The sequence below is a fragment of the Ursus arctos genome, unplaced genomic scaffold (genome assembly GCF_023065955.2).
Source record: "Ursus arctos isolate Adak ecotype North America unplaced genomic scaffold, UrsArc2.0 scaffold_16, whole genome shotgun sequence".
Classification (NCBI taxonomy): Eukaryota; Metazoa; Chordata; class Mammalia; order Carnivora; family Ursidae; genus Ursus; species Ursus arctos.
In genome coordinates this window covers 51,065,655-51,087,231 of record NW_026622830.1, presented here as the reverse complement: position 1 = coordinate 51,087,231, position 21,577 = coordinate 51,065,655, and the positions used below count along the sequence as shown (strand labels likewise).

The following is a 21,577-nucleotide window of genomic DNA, read 5'->3' as shown; positions in this document are numbered from 1 at the left end:
CAGGAATGGAGCAAGGGCGTGACCCGCCAGGTGCCCAGAGGCAGCTGAGGCCAGACCCCACCTCCCAGCCCTGAACAGGGCCTGTCCACCTGTCCTGATTCCTGGTGCATATACTCTGAAGATCATTAGAAAGCTTTTTAAAATCCACCAAATGAAAAACGTATCACTGCCCCCTTGTTTATCTGTTCTCGTATTAGAGCAAATGGAGAAAACAAGCCTGGGGACTTAAAAGTGCAATAAGCCGGATCCTGGCAACATACACAGAGGTGGGCGTGACTATTTCAGCACAGGCCGGAGTGAATAAACTATCCATGTTAACAGGAAAATTACAGGCTAACTTCCATGAAAACATTCGAGTTTAGGTTCTCTTACCAGTTCCTGGGTGGTTTTTAAGGCATTCATAACCACGTATGCTGTTGGGCTGAAACAAACATTTTTGAACCTTAAAAAGTGCCCTTTGTTTCTCCTATCGTTTCCAAATCTTAATAAACCATCAGTCTCCACTTTGTGGAAAGGGAACTCAAGCAGAGAAATGGAGTAGGTCTCCTAAAATTTTTTTCAAGCATAGTTCCAGGGCCTCATGGAAATGGGTTTATCAACCCTTGTCTGGGTTTCTGAGTTCAGACCACTGTCTACTCTCCTAATTAGTATGATTTCTTTCCTTGTAAAGAGTCTGACACTTCCATTGCCCCATAAGTTGCTCAAGAAGACCTCAAGGATAATAGTAAGAGGTAGAACCAGAGAGTCTGCTGTCAGAGATCCTGCCCTAAATCGTGTTAAAAGGCTGGGTGGAAGGAGCAATCAGGCTTGATCGTAGACCATCTGGGAGGAAGTAGAAAGTCACCGGAAGTGGCAAGCTAGCAAATCTGGGCAGGAGTCCAAGATAATTGTCTGTTTGGTATTATCTTGAGGCAGGACTGAGAAATAAGTGACACAAAAGCTGGAAGGGAAGATGGGAGCCAAGTATGGAGACCCTTCAATGCCAACCGTATCCATTAGCAATTGGGTCAGCCACTGTGACAGAGATCCAAATTCTGTAGCTTCAGTATATTAGGTGGTAACTCTCTCATGGATAAGAAGTCAGGAGGTCGGCTCTCTAGAACTGGTATGACAGCTTCGGGAACCCAGGCTCCATCTACCTTTCTGATTCTCCACCCTTGAGGCTATCTGTTGGCAGTAGGCACCCCCACCATCTTGTCCATGTTCTAGGTCTGATCCTGAGAAGGAGAAGCAAAAGGATGATAGGCCATGCCTCTTCAGGTGAGTTAGCTCCCCTATGAGAGTTTTCTTAAGGAAGCCCCAGGGATTCCACATACAGCTCTGAGACCACCCCTGGCTGCAAGGGAGGCTGGTCAGTGCTCTTTTCTAACGGGGCATTTCTTCCTGGAATAAAATCAGTGTCCTAAGACATGAAGGAAGAATGGATGTTGGGTAGCAGTTTCGAGCTCACCAGCCTAAGGAGCGCAAACCATTTTCTTCGGCAATGGGAAGTTGTTGGAGGATTCTGAGGAGAGAGGAGAGGGGATTGGGTCAAGGAGATGAAATGGCAGGGGGTGTGGGGAGCAAGTGGAGAGGGGAGAGCAGAGGCGATGCTGTGTGGATGTGCACAGAGCGGAACGTGGACAAATACACTCCAACCACTCATTGTCACCTGGGAAACTGAGGCAGCTGGATGGCACTGCTTTAAGAAATGCCATCCCTGCAGCTCTTGAGGTAACAGGGCTGACTGTTCACTGAATGTCTTTAGCTAGAATATGAAGAGCCAAGTCAACTGCCATGTGAGTAGCAGTGTTATCTATCAAGCTCGGTGTCATTTCTTCTTTAACACGATGTATTCCTTCCATAAAGCTACCCTAGAACACTTTCTCTTCTGTCCTTTGCACTCATTTTGACAGTAATATAATGCCTTATAATTAAATCATATTGAAACCTTCAATTTAAACTATGTACAAACAGACTCGGAAATTCTGTCATGCTTAGCACATCGGCACCAACTCATATGCAATTCGTAGTCACAATTGAACAGGTATTTAGATCAGTGAGATGTTGATGAGCTTTATGACTCAAAAAACAAAGCCCAGATACATGAAGTAAACACAGCAGTAATAAATAAAGAGGACGGGCTAACGCACACATGATTTACAATAAATCATAGACTCCATTGTTGGTCTGATGTGACATTTGAATACAGTTATTCTAATGTTTACAGGCTTATTTTAAGGTTTACTATCTGGATTTGGAATGTTGGGATTTCTGAGATGTTTCAGTGATTTATGGAGACAAAGGGATGGAGTATTTGAAGTCGGAATTGTTCTATACATGGCATGGTTTCCTGCCTTGGTTACCCACTCTGAGGATATCTGAAATTGTAAGGTTATGTTTGAGCTACGATAATTTTCTTTCAAAAAGGGACACGTAACTGGTATGATGTAGTTCGTAGTCATCGACACTGATATTCAAAGACTGGCGCAATATTAGAAACGGCCAGATTTCATGGGGAGCCTGGGTGGCACAGCGGTTGGGCGTCTGCCTTCGGCTCAGGGCGTGATCCCGGCGTTATGGGATCAAGCCCCACATCAGGCTCCTCCGTTATGAGCCTGCTTCTTCCTCTCCCACTCCCCCTGCTTGTGTTCTCTCTCTCGCTGGCTGTGTCTGTCAAACAAATAAATTTTTTAAAAATCTTAAAAAAAAAAAAAGAAACGGCCAGATTTCAGGTCACAAAACACTCTTGAGGACTTTCGGGGACTGATCTGTGTGAAAAAAGGCATCTCTGTGTTGGCTGTTTAGAGGTTAGCAAAAAATAAATCAACCCACAGGACACCTCATATCTGCCACTGACTCAGCCCCTCACCATAGGAAGACTTACATGTTTCCAATCCCACAAAGACATAACATCTTTTGTGTTTTAAAACCTAGGTTTCTTGTGAAAGGACATGATTCCACTTCCAAGTGCACATTTGGTAGAAAAGAATTCTTTTTTTTTTGTAAGATAAAACACAGATTAAATATTTATTGAATAATAACTTCTCAGCAAAAAGTTTTCGTTTCCAGTAAACAACAAAATCACATGTTAATCCATACTTTTCCATACCATATTCTTTTTTCAGAATCACAAGCAACATTTAAATATAAACCGTCACATCTAAATTAAAGGCTCTTCTGAATCATTTTGGCCATAACAGCTCTCTACAGATTACATACTGCTCTCCTTCGAACCTACGTTCTTCATCTTTACTTTTCTTTTTTTTTAATTAATAATATATTTTTTTCAAGATAAAATGCTTCTGCACAGCCAAGGAAACAGTTAAAAAAAAAAAAAAACTACTAAGAGGCAGCCCACAGAATGGGAGAAGGTATTTGCAAATGACACTCCAGATCAAAGACTAGTATCCAAGATCTACAAAGAACTGCTCAAACTCAATACACGGGAAACCAATAATCAAATCAAAAAATGGGCAGAAGATATGAACAGACACTTTTCCAATGAGGACATACAAATGGCTAACAGACACATGAAAAAATGTTCAACATCACTAGCCATCAGGGAAATTCAAATCAAAACCACATTGAGATACCACCTTACGCAGGTCAGAATGGCAAAAACTGACAAGGCAGGAAGCAAGAAATGTTGGAGAGGATGTGGAGAAAGGGGATCCCTCTTACACTGTTGGTGGCAATGCAAGTTGATACAGGCACTTTGGAAAACAGTGTGGAGGTCTCTTAAAAAGTTACAAATTGAGCTACCCTTTGATCCAGCAATTGCACTACTGCGTATTTACCCCAAAGATACAGACGGAGTGAAGAGAAGGGCCATATGGACCCCAATGTTCATAGCAGCATTGTCCACGATAGCTAAATTGTGGAAGGAGCCGAGATGCCCTTCAACAGGTGACTGGATTAAGAAGAGGTGGTCCATATATACAATGGAATATTATTCAGCCATCAGAAAAAACGATTTCCTAACATTTGCAGCAACATGGACGGCGCTGGAGGAGATAATGCTAAGCGAAATAAGTCAAGCAGAGAAAGACAATTATCATATGGTTTCACTCATTTATGGAACGTAAGAAGTAGGAAGATCAGTAGGAGAAGAAGGGAAGAAGAAGGGGGGGGGTAAACAGAAGGGGAAATGAACCACGAGAGACTATGGACTCTGGGAAGCAAACTGAGGGCTTCAGAGGGGAAGGGGGTGAGGGAATGGGATGGGCTGGTGATGGGTATTAAGGAGGGCACATATTGCATGGTGCACTGGTGTTATATGCAAGTGATGAATCGTGGAACTTTACATCAAAAACGAGGTATGTACCGTATGGTGACTAACAGAATAAAAAAATATTATTAATAGAAAAGAATTCTGTTCACTACTTCACCCAGTCGCATCCATCCTGTGAGGAAGAGTCTTGGTTTAAGATGGGCACTCTGGCCTCTTTTTTAGTTGCTAATTACCAATTTTAGATGTTCCTCTTTGACAATGAATTTCTGGCACAATGTCTGTTTTCATTCAGAGAAACACTGAGATTTACAAATTCCGCAATCTCTGCTGATCAGTTAATGATGTGGTAAACAGGGTTTCACAGCTAGACAGATGGAGACGGCTCTCCAGTGCCAGAAGCTGAGGAGGTCAGGATCTGGATGGCAGGGACTGCTCCAGGGGATTTATCGAAAACTGTAAGACTCAAAACAGAAGATACTCATCCAAGCTCAAGAGTGATGGTTGTTCTTTCTGACAGAGATATAACCCAGTTTGCCTACAAAAACACTCACATTATTAAAAACTAGCAGAGGTCAGATGAATTTTTGGTGGCTAAACATCCAGGTCTCCTTCTCTGGCTTTGCTCTGCCCCTCACCCATCACATTCACCCAATTCTATCATAGTGTATCTTGTTCATAAGGACTAGGGGGGCAAGTGATGGTGTCCTTTAGCTTCCTGTAATCTACTGACCCCTCCATTAAGCCGCCCAAAATTAACAAGCCACCCACGTGATATTGAGGTTCTTGCCGTATTAAGGTAGCTCTATATAAGTCCCCTGATCCCCCTTTGAACCAGGTGGCCACCCCTAAACCCTGCCTGTATGGAAATTTTTGCTCAGTCGCTGCTTAGAGGATTAAGTTTATCCTAAGCTGACAGAAGAGCCTTCTTTCTACATCACTACAAAGCTGGTGAATGAACCTACCTGAGGACCAGGCACCAGCCAGACATCTGGGCAGCAGTGAGTCTGCTCATCTTTGGAAACCCAGAGAGAGCCAACCAGCTCTAAGACTTGTATGATGGCCAGCACGAGAGCTGTCGTGTGGTGTGTAAGTGAGGATCCCTCCTTACCCTACCAAGGCACATAAAGTAAAGGGTTGCTTCCTGCCAGGAGTTTGCAGGAAGCAGAGCAATGACTCGGTTCAGCCACAGAGGCCTCCTGCCTCAGCATCCAGAGGGAGGGCCAAAAGTGGTTAATGTGGGGACATGGAATGGACTCCTTGCCAGCCCTGGCCTCCGTCAGTGGCAGCAGGGAAACTGCCATCTTACGGGCAGGGCACTCTTTGGAGAACAGTTGGAGTAAAGAATCCATGGAGAAGCTGAAACAAATATGGCGGTATCTGTTCATTTGGTAAATCCTAACTGGACACTGATTTGACGCACACATCATGCTAGGTATGGAGGATACAGCTATGAGTGGAAACAGTTCCTGACCCTAGGGGACTTCTAGGTGGCAAGAGAAGAGAGGAAGCTGAACACTGTGGCCAACCAAGAACCGGAAATGTTGGGTGGGAACTCTTAGTGCGGTCCCTGAAGAAGATATCATGTGCCACATCCTCTCAGCCCACCTTGTGCTCACCCACAGCTGGCGGGCAGTTTCTACGTACCCTGACAGTTTCCTACCTCCAGTACCTGCTTGCCTCTCCTTCCTTCTCCACCTGAGGGCTGGAAGACACTTACTGCCCCTAGTGCAACATTCAGCCAGTTGGTGGATAGATTCCCTGGCTTCCTCCCTGCTCAACAGGCAATTCTGAGGTGTGCCCATACAGTCTTCGAGAGGCCACCAACAGGAGTGAGCCCCAGTTTCCCTCAGCAGTAACTCACTCCGTGACAAGTCCCATATTGATGTCCCTGCCTTACTTCCCCACTTCCTCCAGCACATCCTGGGCCACCTCCCAGTTAGCCACATGTCTCAAATCCTTCCCTCAGGCTCTGCCTTTAGGGGTTAACCTGCCTCAGGCTAAGGATCTGAAATACCATGTGGCACAGGGCACTTTTGAGTAAGTTGGAAGATGGAATCTGACTGGTCACCTGATCTGCTGACCAGAAGGACCTCCATTCCATCTCTGATTCTGAACCTTTCCCTCTTCCCTCACTGCCTGAGTTCTTCCCTCAACAACTGAGTGCTCCCTCCCAGATCCTAGTTTTTGGAAAGTATAATAGGGTCAATAAGAGGAATTACATGAGGAACATGATTCCTCAAAGGAGGAGGAGGCAAGGTTCTCCCTTGACCAGGAAGTCCCTGATCCCACCCCCAGAAACTGGAAAAGAGACCAGAATAGCAATAGGCGGCAGAGCCACAGCCCCAGGGCCCACACACTTGCCCTGGGTGGGGGGGCGGCTCTGCTCAGCAGGAGAGGGCCAAGCCCCTCTCCACACTGCCCGTACCCAGGGAGTGGTCACAGAATGACCTCTCCTTTCCTGAGTGGAAGAGTGGTTGGCTTTGGGGCAGTGGCTGGCTCTTGCTCCGTATATCTTAGGGCTGGGACTGGTTTCTGTCCTGCCCTGTCCCTAGGGAGCTGAGGGGTGAGGGCACTAGAAGGCTCCTGCATGCCCCTCCACATCGCCACTGTTCTCCAGCTTTGTCTTGTTCTCTGAGGTTATTTGTCAGCACACACTGCCCCTGTCTCCACTGCTTCAGGGCTCCCTGCCATGTTTCCCCCACTGAGCAGCTAGAAGAATGAGCTCGAGTTTGGATATCACTTTGTCCTTGGTTCTCTCCCTCCGCCGCCTACCTTCCACACTGTGCTGGGTTTCCACCTTCTGCTGCTCCCCTTGCCAGGCTACCAAGACGCATATCCTGCAGGCTTGCCTGTCCTCTCATGCCTGGACTTGCCCAGCTGCCCCTTCCCTCTGTTCTCACACAGGAATTCAGAACCCCATTTCCCGGGAGGTGCAGCGATTTGATGGGTGGCACAACCTCATGGAGCACAGATGGGGCAGCAAAGGTAGGTGAGGGCCAAGTGGAAACAGGCCTAGGGGCAGGGTTACCCGAAGGGGCAAGGGCTGGCAGGTACCAGCGGAGGCTCATGCATTCTTAAGGTTTTAGGATCTGTGGTATGGATGGAAGCCTGGGAGAGGGGAGGTAAGGGAGCCCCACTGAGGATTTATCTTTGTTCCTACCCCTCCTACCCCAGGCTCTCGGCTCCAGCGCCTAGTTCCAGCCAGCTATGCAGATGGTGTGTACCAGCCCTTGGGAGAACCCCAGCTGCCCAACCCCAGAGACCTTAGCAACACTGCCACGAGGGGCCCTGCAGGGCAGGCCTCCCTGCGAAAGCGAACAGTGCTGGGAGTCTTCTTTGGTGAGGGCCTCAACCTCTGGGGGAGGGAGGCCAGTAGGGTCAGCTGGACACCTCTATGTCTGAGAGGGGAGTCAGGAAGTGAGGGAGAGAAGTGATGGTGGGTCTTAGAGATGTGGGTGAGAGATGAAGGGGCAGGCAATGGGATGGGGTATTCTTACCCAAAACTGGATTTGCCTCTTGGTGGGTATTTAGCCAAAAGACACAGGAAAGCCAAGATTAGAGAGTTTTACTTGGAACAAGTAAGGGAAAACATGGAGGATATTTCCCAAAGCAGTCTGTTCCCGAATAACAAAACTGGGGAAGTTTTAAGCTAAGGGTCTGTATGGATTCACGAAGGCACTTGTGCAATGGAGAATTCAGCCTAGAATTTAGGCTAAAGTCATCATAGAATGACGGAGTCCAGGTCTTAATTGATGGAAGTCACAAGGGCCAGCAAGGGTTGGCATCAATTGTCTGCCTTTAATCGATCTGATATCTGAATATTCAAAGAAGTTTAAATCCTGCAAAGATAACTCAAGAATGTGCTTTGAGCGAGTAGTCATAAATCACAAGATGTCTGGGGCCTAAAAGGATTTTTCTTAAGTCAAGAAAGCTATGTCTTGTATTTCTTTTTCTGGAGAAGGAAAAGTAGAGGGAGAAAGTCTGAGTGGGGGAGGCATAAATTTGCCCCACACTGAGCTGCCGATGGGACTACAGGTAGAGGCTGGAGCCTGACAATAATCTGGCAGGGGCTCTTGGTGGACCCTGTTTTCACTCATGGTCCCTGTGACTCCTGGGACAGTCTCAGGCCAGGGTTCTGATTTTGACAAGAGCGCTGGAGGCCGGGGTGTCAAAATGGGGGTGCTAGGGTGGGTGGTCTGACCCCAGTGACTGTGGGTTGTTGGCTCCCAACAGGAATGTTGGGCTCCTGCTGGCCACCCAAGGTGCCTACATTTGATTCCCAGTGTCCGGTGTTGCAGTGAGACTGGCAGTTTCTCTGGGCAGGCTGCTCCCAGCTGCATGTTGGAGCAGGTGTTCCCAGCCTGACTGCCCAGGCACACTCACCCGGCACCTCCCAGTTACCAAGGAGAGGACCAAACCGGCAACGAAAGCAGTTTGGACCAGGGTGTAACAAAGCACTGGGAAAGGTGGAGGAGGTCAAGACTTGGACTTGCCAAAAATGGCTGAGTCATCTTTTGAAGCTTCAAAGGGAGTGGGGGAGTCTAGATACCTGATGCTGAAGGGAGAGTGGTCCTTAGCTGGTCCTTGCACGCCCTCCCCCGTTGTGGACAGGCTACCACGTGCTCTCGGACCTGGTGAGCGTGGAGACCCCGGGCTGCCCAGCCGAGTTTCTCAACATCCACATCCCGCCCGGGGACCCGGTGTTCGACCCTGACCGGCGCGGGAACGTGGTCCTCCCCTTCCAGAGGAGCCGCTGGGACCCCGAGACCGGACAGAGCCCCAGTAATCCCCGGGACCTGGTGAGACGAGACGGGCGGGGTGCCGGGTTCTGGGCCGGGCCGGGCGGGGAGAGACTCCCACCCCCTCGCCCACCGACACCCGCCTCCGCTACCCGACCCCGGGCGCACCTCGGCTCACCCTCCTGGTGCCCCCGCAGACCAACGAGGTGACGGGCCGGCTGGACGGCAGCGCCATCTATGGCTCCTCGCCCTCGTGCAGCGACGCGCTGCGGAGCTTCTCCCGCGGGCAGCTGGCGTCGCGGCCCGACCCCGCCTTCCCCGCGACGCACAAAGCCCCCCGCTCATGGGGACGGCGGCCGACCCCGCCACCGAACAGCGCGGCCCCGGGGGCTGAACGGCGGGGCGGCGGCGCGGGGCGGGCTGCGGCGGCCGGGGCGCGGGGCGGGCTGCGGACGGCAAAGTTGCGCTGCCCGCGGTCGCGCCGCCGCCCAGCTCCTCCCCTGCGGCCCCGCGTCGCGTCCAGCCTTCGCGGCGGAGCGAGGGAACCGCGACCCCTTCCTGCAGGCGCCGGGCCTGCTGTGGGGCCGCTACCACAACCTGTGCGCGCAGCGGCTGGCCCGCGAGCACCCGCAATGGGGGGACGAGGAGCTGTTCCAGCAGGCGCGCGAGAGGGTCACCGCCACCTACCAGGTCCGTCACTGGGCCTCTCTCCGTCCTCCCTCCCCGCCTTCCTCCCCCCTCCCCCAGGCTGCTGCGCGGGAGACGCCGCTGCCCCGCAGAGCCCTCCATCGTCGCACAAGCAGCCCCCGGAAACGCCCTTTTCCAGGAGGACACTGCTCCCCAGAACTGGAGCTAGCGGCTAGGAATGGACCCCGAAGATGAGGAGCAGGCGAAGGGCTATTATACACGAGACTGGGCTGTGGTTATTAGTCATTAGCCCACTCCCATCCCATGTTCCTAGTGGGGCACAGGCCTCCGCACCTGTCCTGTTGCAGTTGCCCCCCTCGTGACTGCCCCTGCCTGGCCCTCATCTCCCACCTAAGCCTTCCTTGGGCTCAGACCCCTCCCAGCGTGGCTGCTCCAGCCCTTGCCTCCCTTTTGCCCTCTCTTGACCCTCAGAACATCGTTCTGTATGAGTGGCTGCCCAGCTTCCTGCAGAAAACACCCCCCAAGTATGCAGGTGAGGGGATGGGGAAGGAGAATGGGAAAGCTAGCAGGAGTTTTTTGGGGCAGGGAGAAGGGGTGTGTGGGGGGGGGAGGGGGGAGGAGGCTGGGTGGTTTAAGGGCTAAGTGTTACTATCCTCCCTCTTCTCCCCTTCCCCCAGGACACAGCCCTTTCCTGGACCCCAGCATCTCCCCAGAGTTCCTGGCCGCTTCTGAGCAATTCTTCTCTACCAGGTGCCTCCTGGCGGCTACATGAGGTGAGGGCAAAGTGCAAAGGTTTGTGTATTGGCAGGAGTGGGGATGTCATTTGAGAAAAATCTGTCCTCAGGAGCCCTCAGGAAAGGATTATCAGTCTGAAGTGTGCTAATTTCCCCAGGGAACAGTGAATTTGGAGGGGGAAGAACAATTGTTAAAAAAGACATCATTGTGATTTTTAAGCACTTTATGTCCACTTTCCCACAGCTGGTGTATATATTAACTCCCCAATTAAACACAGGCTAATCGAGGCTGAGGATGAGTCACGAAGCCCGCTGGTCTGAACCTTAGGTCTTGACACTGCACTGGGGGCATTTTTAGCTGTAAGCAGAGGAGCCAGGTCTTGCGGGGAATTATAATAAAAGAAGTGTGAGAGCTGAAGAAACATTTTGACTCCAAAATAATGAAAAGGGAATTTTAAAGTAAAAAAAAAATTTTAAGTAAATGTATATGGAACAAAACATGTCAGTTTATTTTTTACAATTGCATTATAATTTAAAAACAATTCATAGGTTAGGGGCGCCTGGGTGGCTCAGGCAGGTAAGCAGCTGCCTTGGGCTCAGGTCATGATCCCAAGGTTCTAGGATTGAGCCCGCATCAGGCTCTCTGCTTAGCAGGGAGTCTGCTTCTCCCTGTCCCTCTCCCTCTGCCCCGTCCCCCTGCTCATACTCACACTCTCTCTGTCAAATAAATAAATAAAATATTTACGAAAAAACAATTCATAGGTTAGATTTTCTTACTCTGAAACAATTTTTGGATATGCCTAATAATAGCCAAGAAATCATAGCAATGGACTTATCCACAGATAAGTAATTTCGAAAGAACAATGAAAAATCCTTTAAAAATGTTTTAACTTACATATATATGTTATATGTATATGTGTGTGTGTATATATATGTGTGTGTGTGTGTGTGTATATATATATATACACATCTCTCTTCAGAGAGGTCCTGTGAGTTGCCCATGGTCACACAGCTGTTCACTAACAGAGCAAGGACCCAGACCTAGATGTTCTAGTGCCTTTGTCAATCATGCTGTCAAGTCTCCTAAAATAGAAGTAAAGTTTTAGATCCCTTGTGTGTTCTGGAGACCTGCTCTCAGCAGCATGAGCTTCAGATGGGGACATCATTCACCCCGAGTGGGGAATCAACCTATGGAGGAGGAATGGCCTGCTGGTTTCAGAGGGAACATCAGCACTGGGTGGTTCCAGGGCATGGACTGTGGTGTGGGGAGAGCCTGTCTGCTCAACCTCCAACCCCGTCTTCTCTCCCCATTCCCAAAGCATCCAAATCTACGAAGAGCTGAAGATGTGGACGCGCTGCTGCTGGGCATGGCCTCCCAGATCGCTGAGCGAGAGGACCATGTCATGGTGGAGGATGTGCTAGGTGACGCTGAGGCTGTCCCTGCAGGCTGGGTACTGCTGTCACCTGGGTGGGGATTCTGCTGGAGCTCCAGTGTCAGGCCAGGAGGAGTGACCAGGGCTGGGAGCCTGCACTCTCTCACTGCTCAGACACCTGTTGACCATGGTTCCCTCTGTGTGATTCTGGCCCCCCTGGGGCTGGTTGGAGACTGGGTCCTGGGCTAGTGGAGCTGTGGTGGCCCGGTGCTCCCTCAGATTCTCTGCTATTTCATCCCCAGATTTCTGGCCAGGACCCCTGAAGTTTTCCCGTACAGACCACCCGGCTGGCTGTGTGCAGAGGGGCTGGGATCTGGGCCTGCCCTCTTATACCAAGGCCAGGGAAGCACTGGGTCTGCCTCCGATTACCAGATGGCAGGACATCAACCCTGCACTCTCCCAGAGCAACCACACCATAAGGAGGGGTTGGGACGCAGAGGGCAGGGTGGGAGGGCCAAGGCACATTGGCCCAAGACATGGAAGGAAGGCAGTGAGGCACAAACACTAGAGACAAGTCCCTGGTGAGAGGGATGGGACTCACCCACATGGTTTTTCCCAATATCATCTACGAGGATGGAAGTTACCAGACCAGCAGGATTTGGCAGTAGACCTTGTGACTCTGCAGATCCAGCAAATGTTTGTTGAGCATGTCTTGCACGCCAGGCACTTAATAAGCATTATCTCGTTTACTCTTCCCAACAGCCATCTGAGCAGGTGTGGAAGGTCCTCAACCCAGGAACAAGCTGTACTTTTTTATACACTGACACTCGGGCTGCCTTTGGGGAGTCAACTGTTACTCCCTGAGCTGTCGCCTGGGCCACGTGGCATTGCCTGCCAGCCAACAGAGCAGTTTTGGTGGCCTTACCATCTTGGCATAGTGGCGTTTCTACAATTGCACGCTGGTTTTACTGCTTTCGTCCGTACTGTTTAGAAGATTGTTGGAAAGTGGAGAAGTGAAAGGCCGATGAAGAAACAATATGCACGTGGGGCGTATAAACTTTATACAATCAATATAAAGGTAGGAATCACCAGGCGCACCAAAAGTAGCAAATCTTTAGCTCCCCTGGGCCTCGCTGGAATTTAAGCTGAGCAAATGTTTGTTTACATTGCAGAGAAAAGAACTAAAGTCAAGGTCAGGTAGAAAATGCTGCTCATAGAAGGTTGAAGTCTGTCTCCAAAAGGCAGTGTCTATGCAGGGATTTGATTTATACAAACTTTTTTAGCTCTCAAGAATAGAAACCTTTTCGGGGCACCTGGGTGCCTCAGTCGTTGAGTGTCTGCCTTTGGCTCAGGGCGTGATCCCAGCATTCTGGGTTCGAGCCCCACGTCAGGCTCCTCCGCTGGGAGCCTGCTTCTTCCTCTCCCACTCCCCCTGCTTGTGTTCCCTCTCTCGCTGGCTGTCTCTCTCTCTGTCAAATGAATAAATAAAATCTTTAAAAAAAAAAAAAAAGAACAGAAACCTTTTCTACACATCATTCTACCTTTCCAATTTTTGTAGTGATTTTGACCTTCAACTTTCATATCTTTTTGAGAACAAGCCACATAGGGAACTGGCTGCCTGTTTTATTCCAACTTTCTACAAGAGGCAGCTGAATCTGTGAGCGAGTTCCCATAAATGAGTTAACTTGTGTAAAGCACTCAGAGCGGTGCCAGGGGCATAATAAGTGAGGGATCGTCACTGTCATTTATTATTATCCTCCCTGGGGCTGATCCCTGCGAACTACCCTTGCCCCAGGGCGGGTGCCGGGTCCTTGCACTCACTCTTGTCCCTTCTTGGCCCCAGGTGCTGGAATCCACAGCTGCCCTGTACAACCGGGACCTGTCCCGGCTGGAGCTGCTCCCTGGGGGGCTCCTGGAGAGCCATGTGGACCCCGGGCCCTCTTTAGCGCTATTGTCCTCAACCAGTTTGTGAGGCTGCGGGACGGCGACCGCTACTGGTTTGAGAACACCAGCAATGGGTAAGGCCTGCCTGGGTCCCTTCCTCAGACTTACCTTGGCCTGGGCCCCAGGCCCTCTGCGTGTAATGTCAGCAGCCCCACGGGCCCTTGAGTCCCAGCTGGCCTCCCCACTTCCTCAGCCCCTCTGGGTCTCTTTCCTCATCTGGGTCCTCGGGCCAGAACAGGCATCTCTCTCCCAATGCAGCAGCTCCCCGCCTCTCCCTCCTGCAGGCTGTTCTCTGAGGAAGAAATCGCAGAGATCAGAAACACTTCCCTACGGGATGTCCTAGTGGCTCTCACCAACTTGAACCCCAGTGCCCTGCAGCCCAGTGTCTTCTTCTGGCATACGGGTGAGTGGCCAGGGGGTGCTTGGAGGGGTCTGGAGTCGGGTGTCTCATCCCGCCTCAGCCATGGGCCTGGTTCAGGGGCGGCTCGGCAGTAGACTCCAAAGAGTCAGTGAGCCATGGTTCTGCCCTTGGGAACTTTGGTTCCGGGCACCACGGTGGCCGCATGTGGCTGTGTAGGTCCCCTTCCGCACAACCCCAGGAGGTACCCAAGTGGGGTCAAGACTAAGACTCAGAGAGACCTAGGGAGGAAGGCTCCCATCGGCCGGGCTGAGCCTGGGGTGGGTGGGATATCGGGAAGGCCCAGTGCAGTGAGGATATCCTCATTCCACAGCAGTGACAAGAGAAGGGCTGTGTGTGTGTGTGTGTGTGTGTGTGTGTGTGCGTGTGTGTGTGCGTGTACATATGTGCATGTGAGGGAGAGAGAGGTGAGGTTCGTTTCTGACCCCACTTGTTACCCCACTAAGCAAACACCACATTCCTGGTATTATGACAGGGGTAAGCAGCTCTCACCCATCTGCTACCCAGAGCCCCCCCACCCTACCCTTTCTGCCACCCTAACCTCTTCAGTGATTCTGGCCCAGCACCCCCCAGGACTCTAGCTTCCTCTACTTCCCCAGGAGACCCCTGCCCGCAGCCCAGACAGCTCAGCACCAAGGGCCTGCCAGCCTGTGCTCCCTCCATCATGCGGGACTATTTCGAAGGCAGTGGATTTGGCTCTGGGGTCACCATCGGGACTCTCTGCTGCTTCCCCCTTGGTAAAAGTGATACGCAGGGTGGTGTTGGGTGAAATGCGTAATCTAAGGGGTGGCAGTGGGGTGGTTTCATCTATGACAACTGACCATGTACAGTACTGTTTCTTTGGGCACATGACGGAACACATCAAAGCAGGAGGGGACATGAGCAGTGTCTGACCTGCAGATAAATCAGCTGCAAGGACATTTGCCTTCCTGTTCTCCTGGGGTCCCTCCAGGGCCCAGGTTGGTCAAGAGCCACAAGGAATCTATTTCACAGTTATTTGCAGGAGCCTGGGCCTGGGAAACCGTCCAAGGCAAACCCTGCTTGAGAACCAGTTGAGAACTAGCTGGGCAAAGGCTTGAGACTTCGCCTCTGGCATGGCTGTGTGTGAGCCCACCAGCTGCATGGCAGAGCTGGTCCGGTCTCTGGCACAAGCACTCTGGTCTTAGTCTCTGGCTGGGAAGGGACCCGAGTGGTGGAAGCAGCAGAGGCAGTGCTGGCATCTTAGATGATACCCTAAGCTCCCTCCCCACCCCCACCCGACCCCCACCCCAGCCCCCACCAGGGAGCTTCAAAATTTGAGCCAATTGAATGAGCCGACCTAGGAGGTGGGGAAAGGAGGGAGTTCTGCCAAGGAAAGGGGTCACTGATCTCACCAAACCCCCACCTTCCTCTGGCCATCCTCCTGCCTCTGCCCTCTCGTGAGCCTGCTGAGTGGCTGGATTGTTGCCCAGCTCCGAAGGAGAAATTTCAAGAGGCTCCAGGGCCGGGACCGCCAGAGTGTCATGTCTGAGAAGCTCGGGGGGGGGGGGGGGGGGGGCGCATGGAAGGTAGGCCTGGAGTTGGCCAGGGTGGTGCGGGGGAGGACATGACTCAGGGCTGCAGACCACCCCCACCTCAGCAGCCTAAGGAAAAGGCCCCCCTTTTCTAGGCCTCCAAGCAGGTCAGGGCAGGTGGAAAGAGCCATGGAGGCATCAGGTGGAAGTTGGACCTGGAGTTCTCCACCCTCCGTAGGTCTCCCCGTGGTCCCACATACAGGGCCTGTGATAGACTCACGGGGAGGAGTCACAGGGCCCTGACTACGTTTCACAGGCTTACTGTAACTCTCTAGAATCCCCAGCAACGGATGCTTTGTGGCATCTTACACTGGAATTTCAGGCAACAGAGAAGGAATTAATGAAGGTTCAGAGTCACACTGAAGGAGGATAGGAATCTTGATTCCACCACTTGGGCTTTTGGGCTTTAGGCAGATTTTTTAATTCCTCTAAACCTATTTTTTCTTATCTGTGAAACAGGAATAATAATAGCACTTACCTCATGAAGGTTTATGAAGATTAAATTAACTAGTTCCCGCCAAGTACTTGGTACAGTATTGGGCACACAGTAAACACTCAGGAAATGTTGGTTATTCTTCACGTGGGCTAAAGGCACAGCAGGACTGTTGGGGAAGGGACGACCCTCAGTACCCAAGAAGGGGCCAGGAGCTACGGAGGCCTTGACCTAACTCCAGCTCTAAGCCGGCCTCCTGCATCCTGTCCCCGGCTGACCAGCCCTGTCTCTCCAGCATTGGAATGGCAGGGCCACAAGGAGCTCTCTCGGCCTGTGCTCGTGCACCTGCAGCCCGGGCAGACGTGCGTGGTGATGGCAGGCTCTCTGTGCTCCGCGCCATCCAGCTGTGACCCCCGCAGCAGGTCAGCGTCATCCTGTCCGGCAACCGCGGACGCCGCGCCCTGCTGCTCAGGATCCCCAAGGATTAGGATCTGGTGTGGCCCAGCGGGTCCTGTTCCTGGTCCGCAGCCTGGGAGGCAGCCAGGTGGAGGGGAAGGAGCGCTGAATCAGGCAGGGTTTGTGGCTTCTAGTCCCTGGCTGTGGTAACTGAGAGAGGAACGTGAACACACTCATCCCGTTCTGGGCCTGTGGGGTGACGTGATCTGCACAGGGCCTTCTTCCTGCGCAGTCTTCCCCGCCCCTTTCTAGGGATGCCCCAGTGGGCCCTAGCTGGGAGTCCTTGGAAGAAGCCAGGCCCTCTTCTCTGCCCCCTGATTTTAGGATCTAGTGAATTGTTCGAGAGTGTGGAGGGGAACTGAATCAGAGGCTGATTTTCAGCTCTGACTGTCTGGCTTCTGGGCCCCTCCGTCGTCTGTCCTCCCTGCCTTCCTGACTCTTTTCTCCCATGTGAACAGAGAGGGACGAATGGCTTTAGACGTGTGTCTCTGAATGCAGTTTCTGTGCCTATAAATGAGCCCGGAACTCCACCAAGCCCAGGACATAACAGTAAATCCCTTTTACGAGGGCGTTCTTTCCAGTGGCCCCTGACAAAACTCACGCAAAGCTCCTGGCCCCAGGAGTCCTCGACAAGTGGTTGCCCTCCCTGTCGCCACTCCGTAGGTGCTGCTGTTTAACCTGGAGGAAGAGCGGCAGGTGCTGGTGGAAGACCTTCGCCCTGAAGGAGAGCGGGCTGAGGTTCCAGGAATGGGAGCCGCGGGAGCAGGAGCTGATGAGGGCAGCCGTGGCCCGAGAGCAGAGGAGCCACCTCTTGGAGACCTTTTTCAGGCACCTTTTCTCCCAGGTGTGTAGGTAGGCTCAGGTCTGTCCCTGCATGTCTGCCTATGGCGGTGCCCTTACCTGCACACAGCCATGGGGTAACTCCAGGGACAGTCAGGAGCCCTGACACTAATAATCAGGTCTACTACATTTTTGGCCCAATCCCCTGGCCTCTCTGTAAGGAGATGCTCTGACACCTACCTGAGCCACTCCAGGGAGGCCGCGTCAGGAGCTTATCTGTATGTGTCGCTCAGCTCTCTCCTCAGGGCTGTCCGGCCTCTCTGCCCTCACTTAACTCATCCTAGCCAAAAGGCCACAGAAACTCAGGGTCAGTATGGGGCCAGCGAGAGCCCTTGGTGCCCCCTCCTTGGTGCAGTGCCGCTGCCAGAGGCCTCCTTGGGACATGAGCCCACCTTGCAGACTTCCAAGAACTACCGAGGAGATGTGGGGAAACAAGCCAGGAAGAGAAATGCGAGGACTTGCATGCACGTCTGGCACAGAAATAGAGCAGCCTGGGTCCAGAAGGGTGGAGAGGAGAAGCTTGGTAGAGATAAGATCCCTCCAGCCCAGGCCCCACTCAAGGAGTTTGTCACCCCTCTGGGAAGAAGGCACAGACACAGAAAGGAAGGTAACCAGCACAGAATGATGAATGTAAGACAGCCATGAGCTAAGCAATGTAGGAGTTCAGAAAAGGTGCTGAGTCTTCAGGCTGGTGGACGGTCGTGGTTCGGGTCAGATTTGACGGAGACTTAAAAAGAGGTGAAAAATTGTTGGCTCAGAGGAAAGGAGCAGGAGGGACTGCACAGAGGTGTCTAGTAGAAGGGCAAAAAAATTAATGTTTGAGGAGAAGAAACAGGGTTGGCTGACTGGGGAGAGGATTCATGAGGGAAGTGACCATTTAATGGTCATTTACGACGTGCCGGGCACATGGCTTTTGTCATCTACTCCCCAAGCCAGTTGAACTTGAGTATGCACTGGAATGGAGGGACCTCCTCCCCAGGTGGGGAGACTCATTGCCAGGGCCGAGGCGGGGCCGGGGCACCTCTACTCGGCTATGGGGACCCTTGTGCTGGGGGCGCAAGGGGGTGCTACCATGTCTTAGGGGTAGCTGCAGCCCTCTCCGTCTGCACAGTGCTTCCAGGTTTCAAGACATTTTCCATACAGCGTCTCTTGTTGATTCTCACAATAGCCCTGTGAGATAAGTAGGGCACGTAAGAAAAATGAATGACAGACAACTGGTGCGACTCCCCTGAGGTCACACAGCAGGGGGGTGGCAGAGCTGGGACAGGAGCCCGATCTTCTGCCTCCAGCCCCAGGCTCTTTCCACTAAAGCTCCCTGTTTGGAGCAACGAGGTTTGCATCGTGAAACCGCAGCCAGGCTTGGACTGGGGCCCCGGTTGACAGGCAGGCAGAACAGGTGCTGTGCCTGAGGCCTGTCTGCTTCCCTCACCCCCTGTTCTGATGCTGGGGCAGCCCCTGGGTGGGCTAAAGATAGCCCACCATGAGAATTCCCTTTTCCCAGCCCTACTTTTTCTCAGCTCAGCTGAGGCTTTTTCTCAGTCAAAACTCCTTTGGGTCTAAGAGCAAGCTCGCACTGATAAAAGGTCAGTTGACTCTGAGGCTGTGCTGATGTCTCAGGAATTCCGAAGGGAGGACTGTGACCTGGCCTGGAAGGGGCTAGGAAAGGGACAGTTGCCAGCAAACAAAGCCACTTCTCTCTCTTAGCCTGCCTCGTTTTCTCCGTGTGTTTACTTCCCTCTGTCTGGGTCTCTGAGCACTTGGAAGAACGTGGCAGGCCACGACTTCTGAGTTTTGTTGTGCTCAGGTCAAGACAGACCTGGGACCTCTTAGTCCCAATTCCAGATCATCTGCTTGGGTCAAGTGTGCATCCCTGGTGCAATCAGCTAACACAGAGGACTGGGGCTCTGTAGAACAAAAGGCCCCAGGGACCACCTGCAGGGCACGGGCAGGTGCTCAGGAGACAGGGTGCTGGGCAGACACCTGGAAAAGGTGGCTCCTACAAGCCTCAGCTGGACTTCAAATCAAGGAAACCCTGTCTCCTTCTCTCTCCCTCCCTCTGTTGCTGCCCGGGTGCAGGTGCTGGACATCGACCAGGCGGACGCAGGGACCCTGCCCCTGGACTCATCGCAGAAGGTACGGGAGGCCCTGACTTGCGAGCTGAGCAGAGCTGAGTTTGCCGAGTCCCTGGGCCTCAAGCCCCAGGCCATGTTTGTGGAGTCCATGTTCTCCCTGGCGGACAAAGATGGCAAGGTCTACCGGTCCTTCTGGGAGTTTCTGGACATCCTGGTGGTCTTCATGAAAGGTAGGGGAAAAGGAAGTGATCGTCTAGGTAGGAGAAGATGGAAGGGGCTAGAGACTGAGGCTGGAGGGTAGCTGACCTGTTGGAGAAGGGGAAGTGCCGGGGCCTGGTCTCCAGCCACGGCAGACATCTGGGAGCACCCAGGTAGAGATCAGGAAGCAGAGTGACCCCTTGTTGTGATCAGCAGTGGGTCAGACTCATGTGAGGCCCCTTCTGGTCAGCCTGGGGTTTAGGCAGGTAGGTTGGGGCTCTCACGGGGTCCTCCTCCTCCCAGGCTCTCCTGAGGAGAGGTCTCGCCTTATGTTCCGCATGTATGGCTTTGATGGGAATGGTCTCATTTCCAAGGACGAGTTCATCAGGATGCTGAGGTTGGTCCTGTGGGATGGCCGGAAGAGTGGGCCAGGACAGGGCCTGCTAGGGGAAAGAAGGGGGGCATGAAGGTGGGAGCAGGAGGGTAAAAAGCAGGGGCCATATAGCCGAAGACTATTATAACTAGGAGGGGGCCCTTCCTTGTGGGCTCCGAAGGCCTGGTGGGATGGCCAGTAGGCCCTCCTGTCCAGGCCTCAAGCTTCTTTTCAGGGCCCGATGGTTTCCCTCCCCCAACCCCAGGTCCTTCATCGAGATCTCCAACAACTGCCTGTCCAAGGCGCAGCTGACGGAGGTGGTGGAGTCCACGTTCCGGGAGTCCGGCTTCCAGGATAGGGAGGAGCTGACGTGGGAGGACTTCCACTTCACACTGCGGGACCATGACAGCGAGCTGCGATTCACACAGCTCTGCGTCAAAGGTGGGGGGCCTGGCCTTGGGGCCGACTGATGTAGCCATTAGACAGCAGGCACAGTGCATCGGGCCCACCTCCTTTTAGGAGCCCACAGAAATGCTTTAATTCCTTTTAAAGTCAGAAGGATGAGTATAATAATAATAAATAGGTGATAATATATCCAGCCTGGATTATATCCTTCTATGTACCAACGTGATTATAAAAAATATTTATCTTTTATAAAGACATGTATATACTTTTTTTTTTTTTAAGGGCGGAAGTGGTTTAGGAAGGTGACAGTGCCTAGGGCCCACAAAAGTCCTAATGCAGCTTTGCTCCCAGGGTGGGCAGGGTCAGGATGGGGTGGGGGACAGCAGACAGAACTCTGCTTCTTCCAGCTCTCTGTCGAAGATCCCTGTGCCAGGTGCCCAGGACGGGGGTGGGGTGGGGGGGACAGTGTCTCCTTGTTACAGCCCTCTCCAGGCCATATTCACCTGAGCTAGGGTGTCTGCTGGCAGGGGGGGCTCTGGTCTTGTTTGCCTTTATATCCCTTGGCTGAGCGCTTGGTTGATGTTGCTTGAGTGCACGGAGACCCACTTCTCTTGTCCTTCCCCCTACTTCCTGTCCCACCTGTGTCTCGGTGGGCGGAGGCTAGAGCCAGGGTGGGGAGGGGGCAGGTAGCAGGACTCTCTGTGGTCTACTCTGAGCTGTTACGGTGCCTTCACGGTTTCTCGCTGGGGCATGTGGAGACCAAACCCAGCCCCTCCCAGGATGACGAGAACTTGGGGGAGCTGAGCAGCCCAGATGTGGGAGAGGGGCGAGTTGGGCAGGACACCACTGCGGCTCTGGTGAGGGCTTCCATGTCCCAGGGCTGGAGGAGAACTACTGGAGTGCAGACCAGCACTCCTGGTTCTTCAGCCTCTCACTTTTCCCAGGCAGCCAGGGCAGTAGGCACCTGGGCCCGAGGGCTGAGCAGGGGCAGGTGTCCGGAGGTGAGCCCGGGCCAGAGTCCTGGGACCACTCAGCCCCTGGGGTGGAGGACCAGGCTGGGGGAGTGAGGATTATGCGGAAGGGTAGCTTTGAGTCCTGTTTTGTTTTGCTTTTAATTGTTGTTGTGCCTTGTTGTTTCCTTCAGATTTTACTATGAGACATTTCGAATGTTCCTACAG

At 52.5% G+C, this 21,577-nt stretch overlaps 1 protein-coding gene across 1 annotated transcript in view; it reads left to right on the top strand.

Annotated features, from left to right (window-relative positions):
• Positions 1–21,577, top strand: part of LOC125281381 (dual oxidase 1-like) — a 273,276-nt gene that overhangs the window by 239,399 nt on the left and 12,300 nt on the right. Inside the window, 21 exon segments of the mRNA XM_057313038.1 lie at positions 7,118–7,198; positions 7,388–7,552; positions 8,825–9,012; positions 9,150–9,270; positions 9,273–9,344; positions 9,470–9,642; positions 10,072–10,132; positions 10,278–10,346; positions 10,349–10,373; positions 11,671–11,756; positions 13,551–13,725; positions 13,936–14,054; positions 14,669–14,798; positions 15,481–15,596; positions 16,345–16,422; positions 16,425–16,549; positions 17,175–17,227; positions 17,229–17,355; positions 19,428–19,653; positions 19,925–20,018; positions 20,260–20,435. Coding sequence (XP_057169021.1) covers positions 7,118–7,198; positions 7,388–7,552; positions 8,825–9,012; positions 9,150–9,270; positions 9,273–9,344; positions 9,470–9,642; positions 10,072–10,132; positions 10,278–10,346; positions 10,349–10,373; positions 11,671–11,756; positions 13,551–13,725; positions 13,936–14,054; positions 14,669–14,798; positions 15,481–15,596; positions 16,345–16,422; positions 16,425–16,549; positions 17,175–17,227; positions 17,229–17,355; positions 19,428–19,653; positions 19,925–20,018; positions 20,260–20,435 — 2,460 coding nt within the window.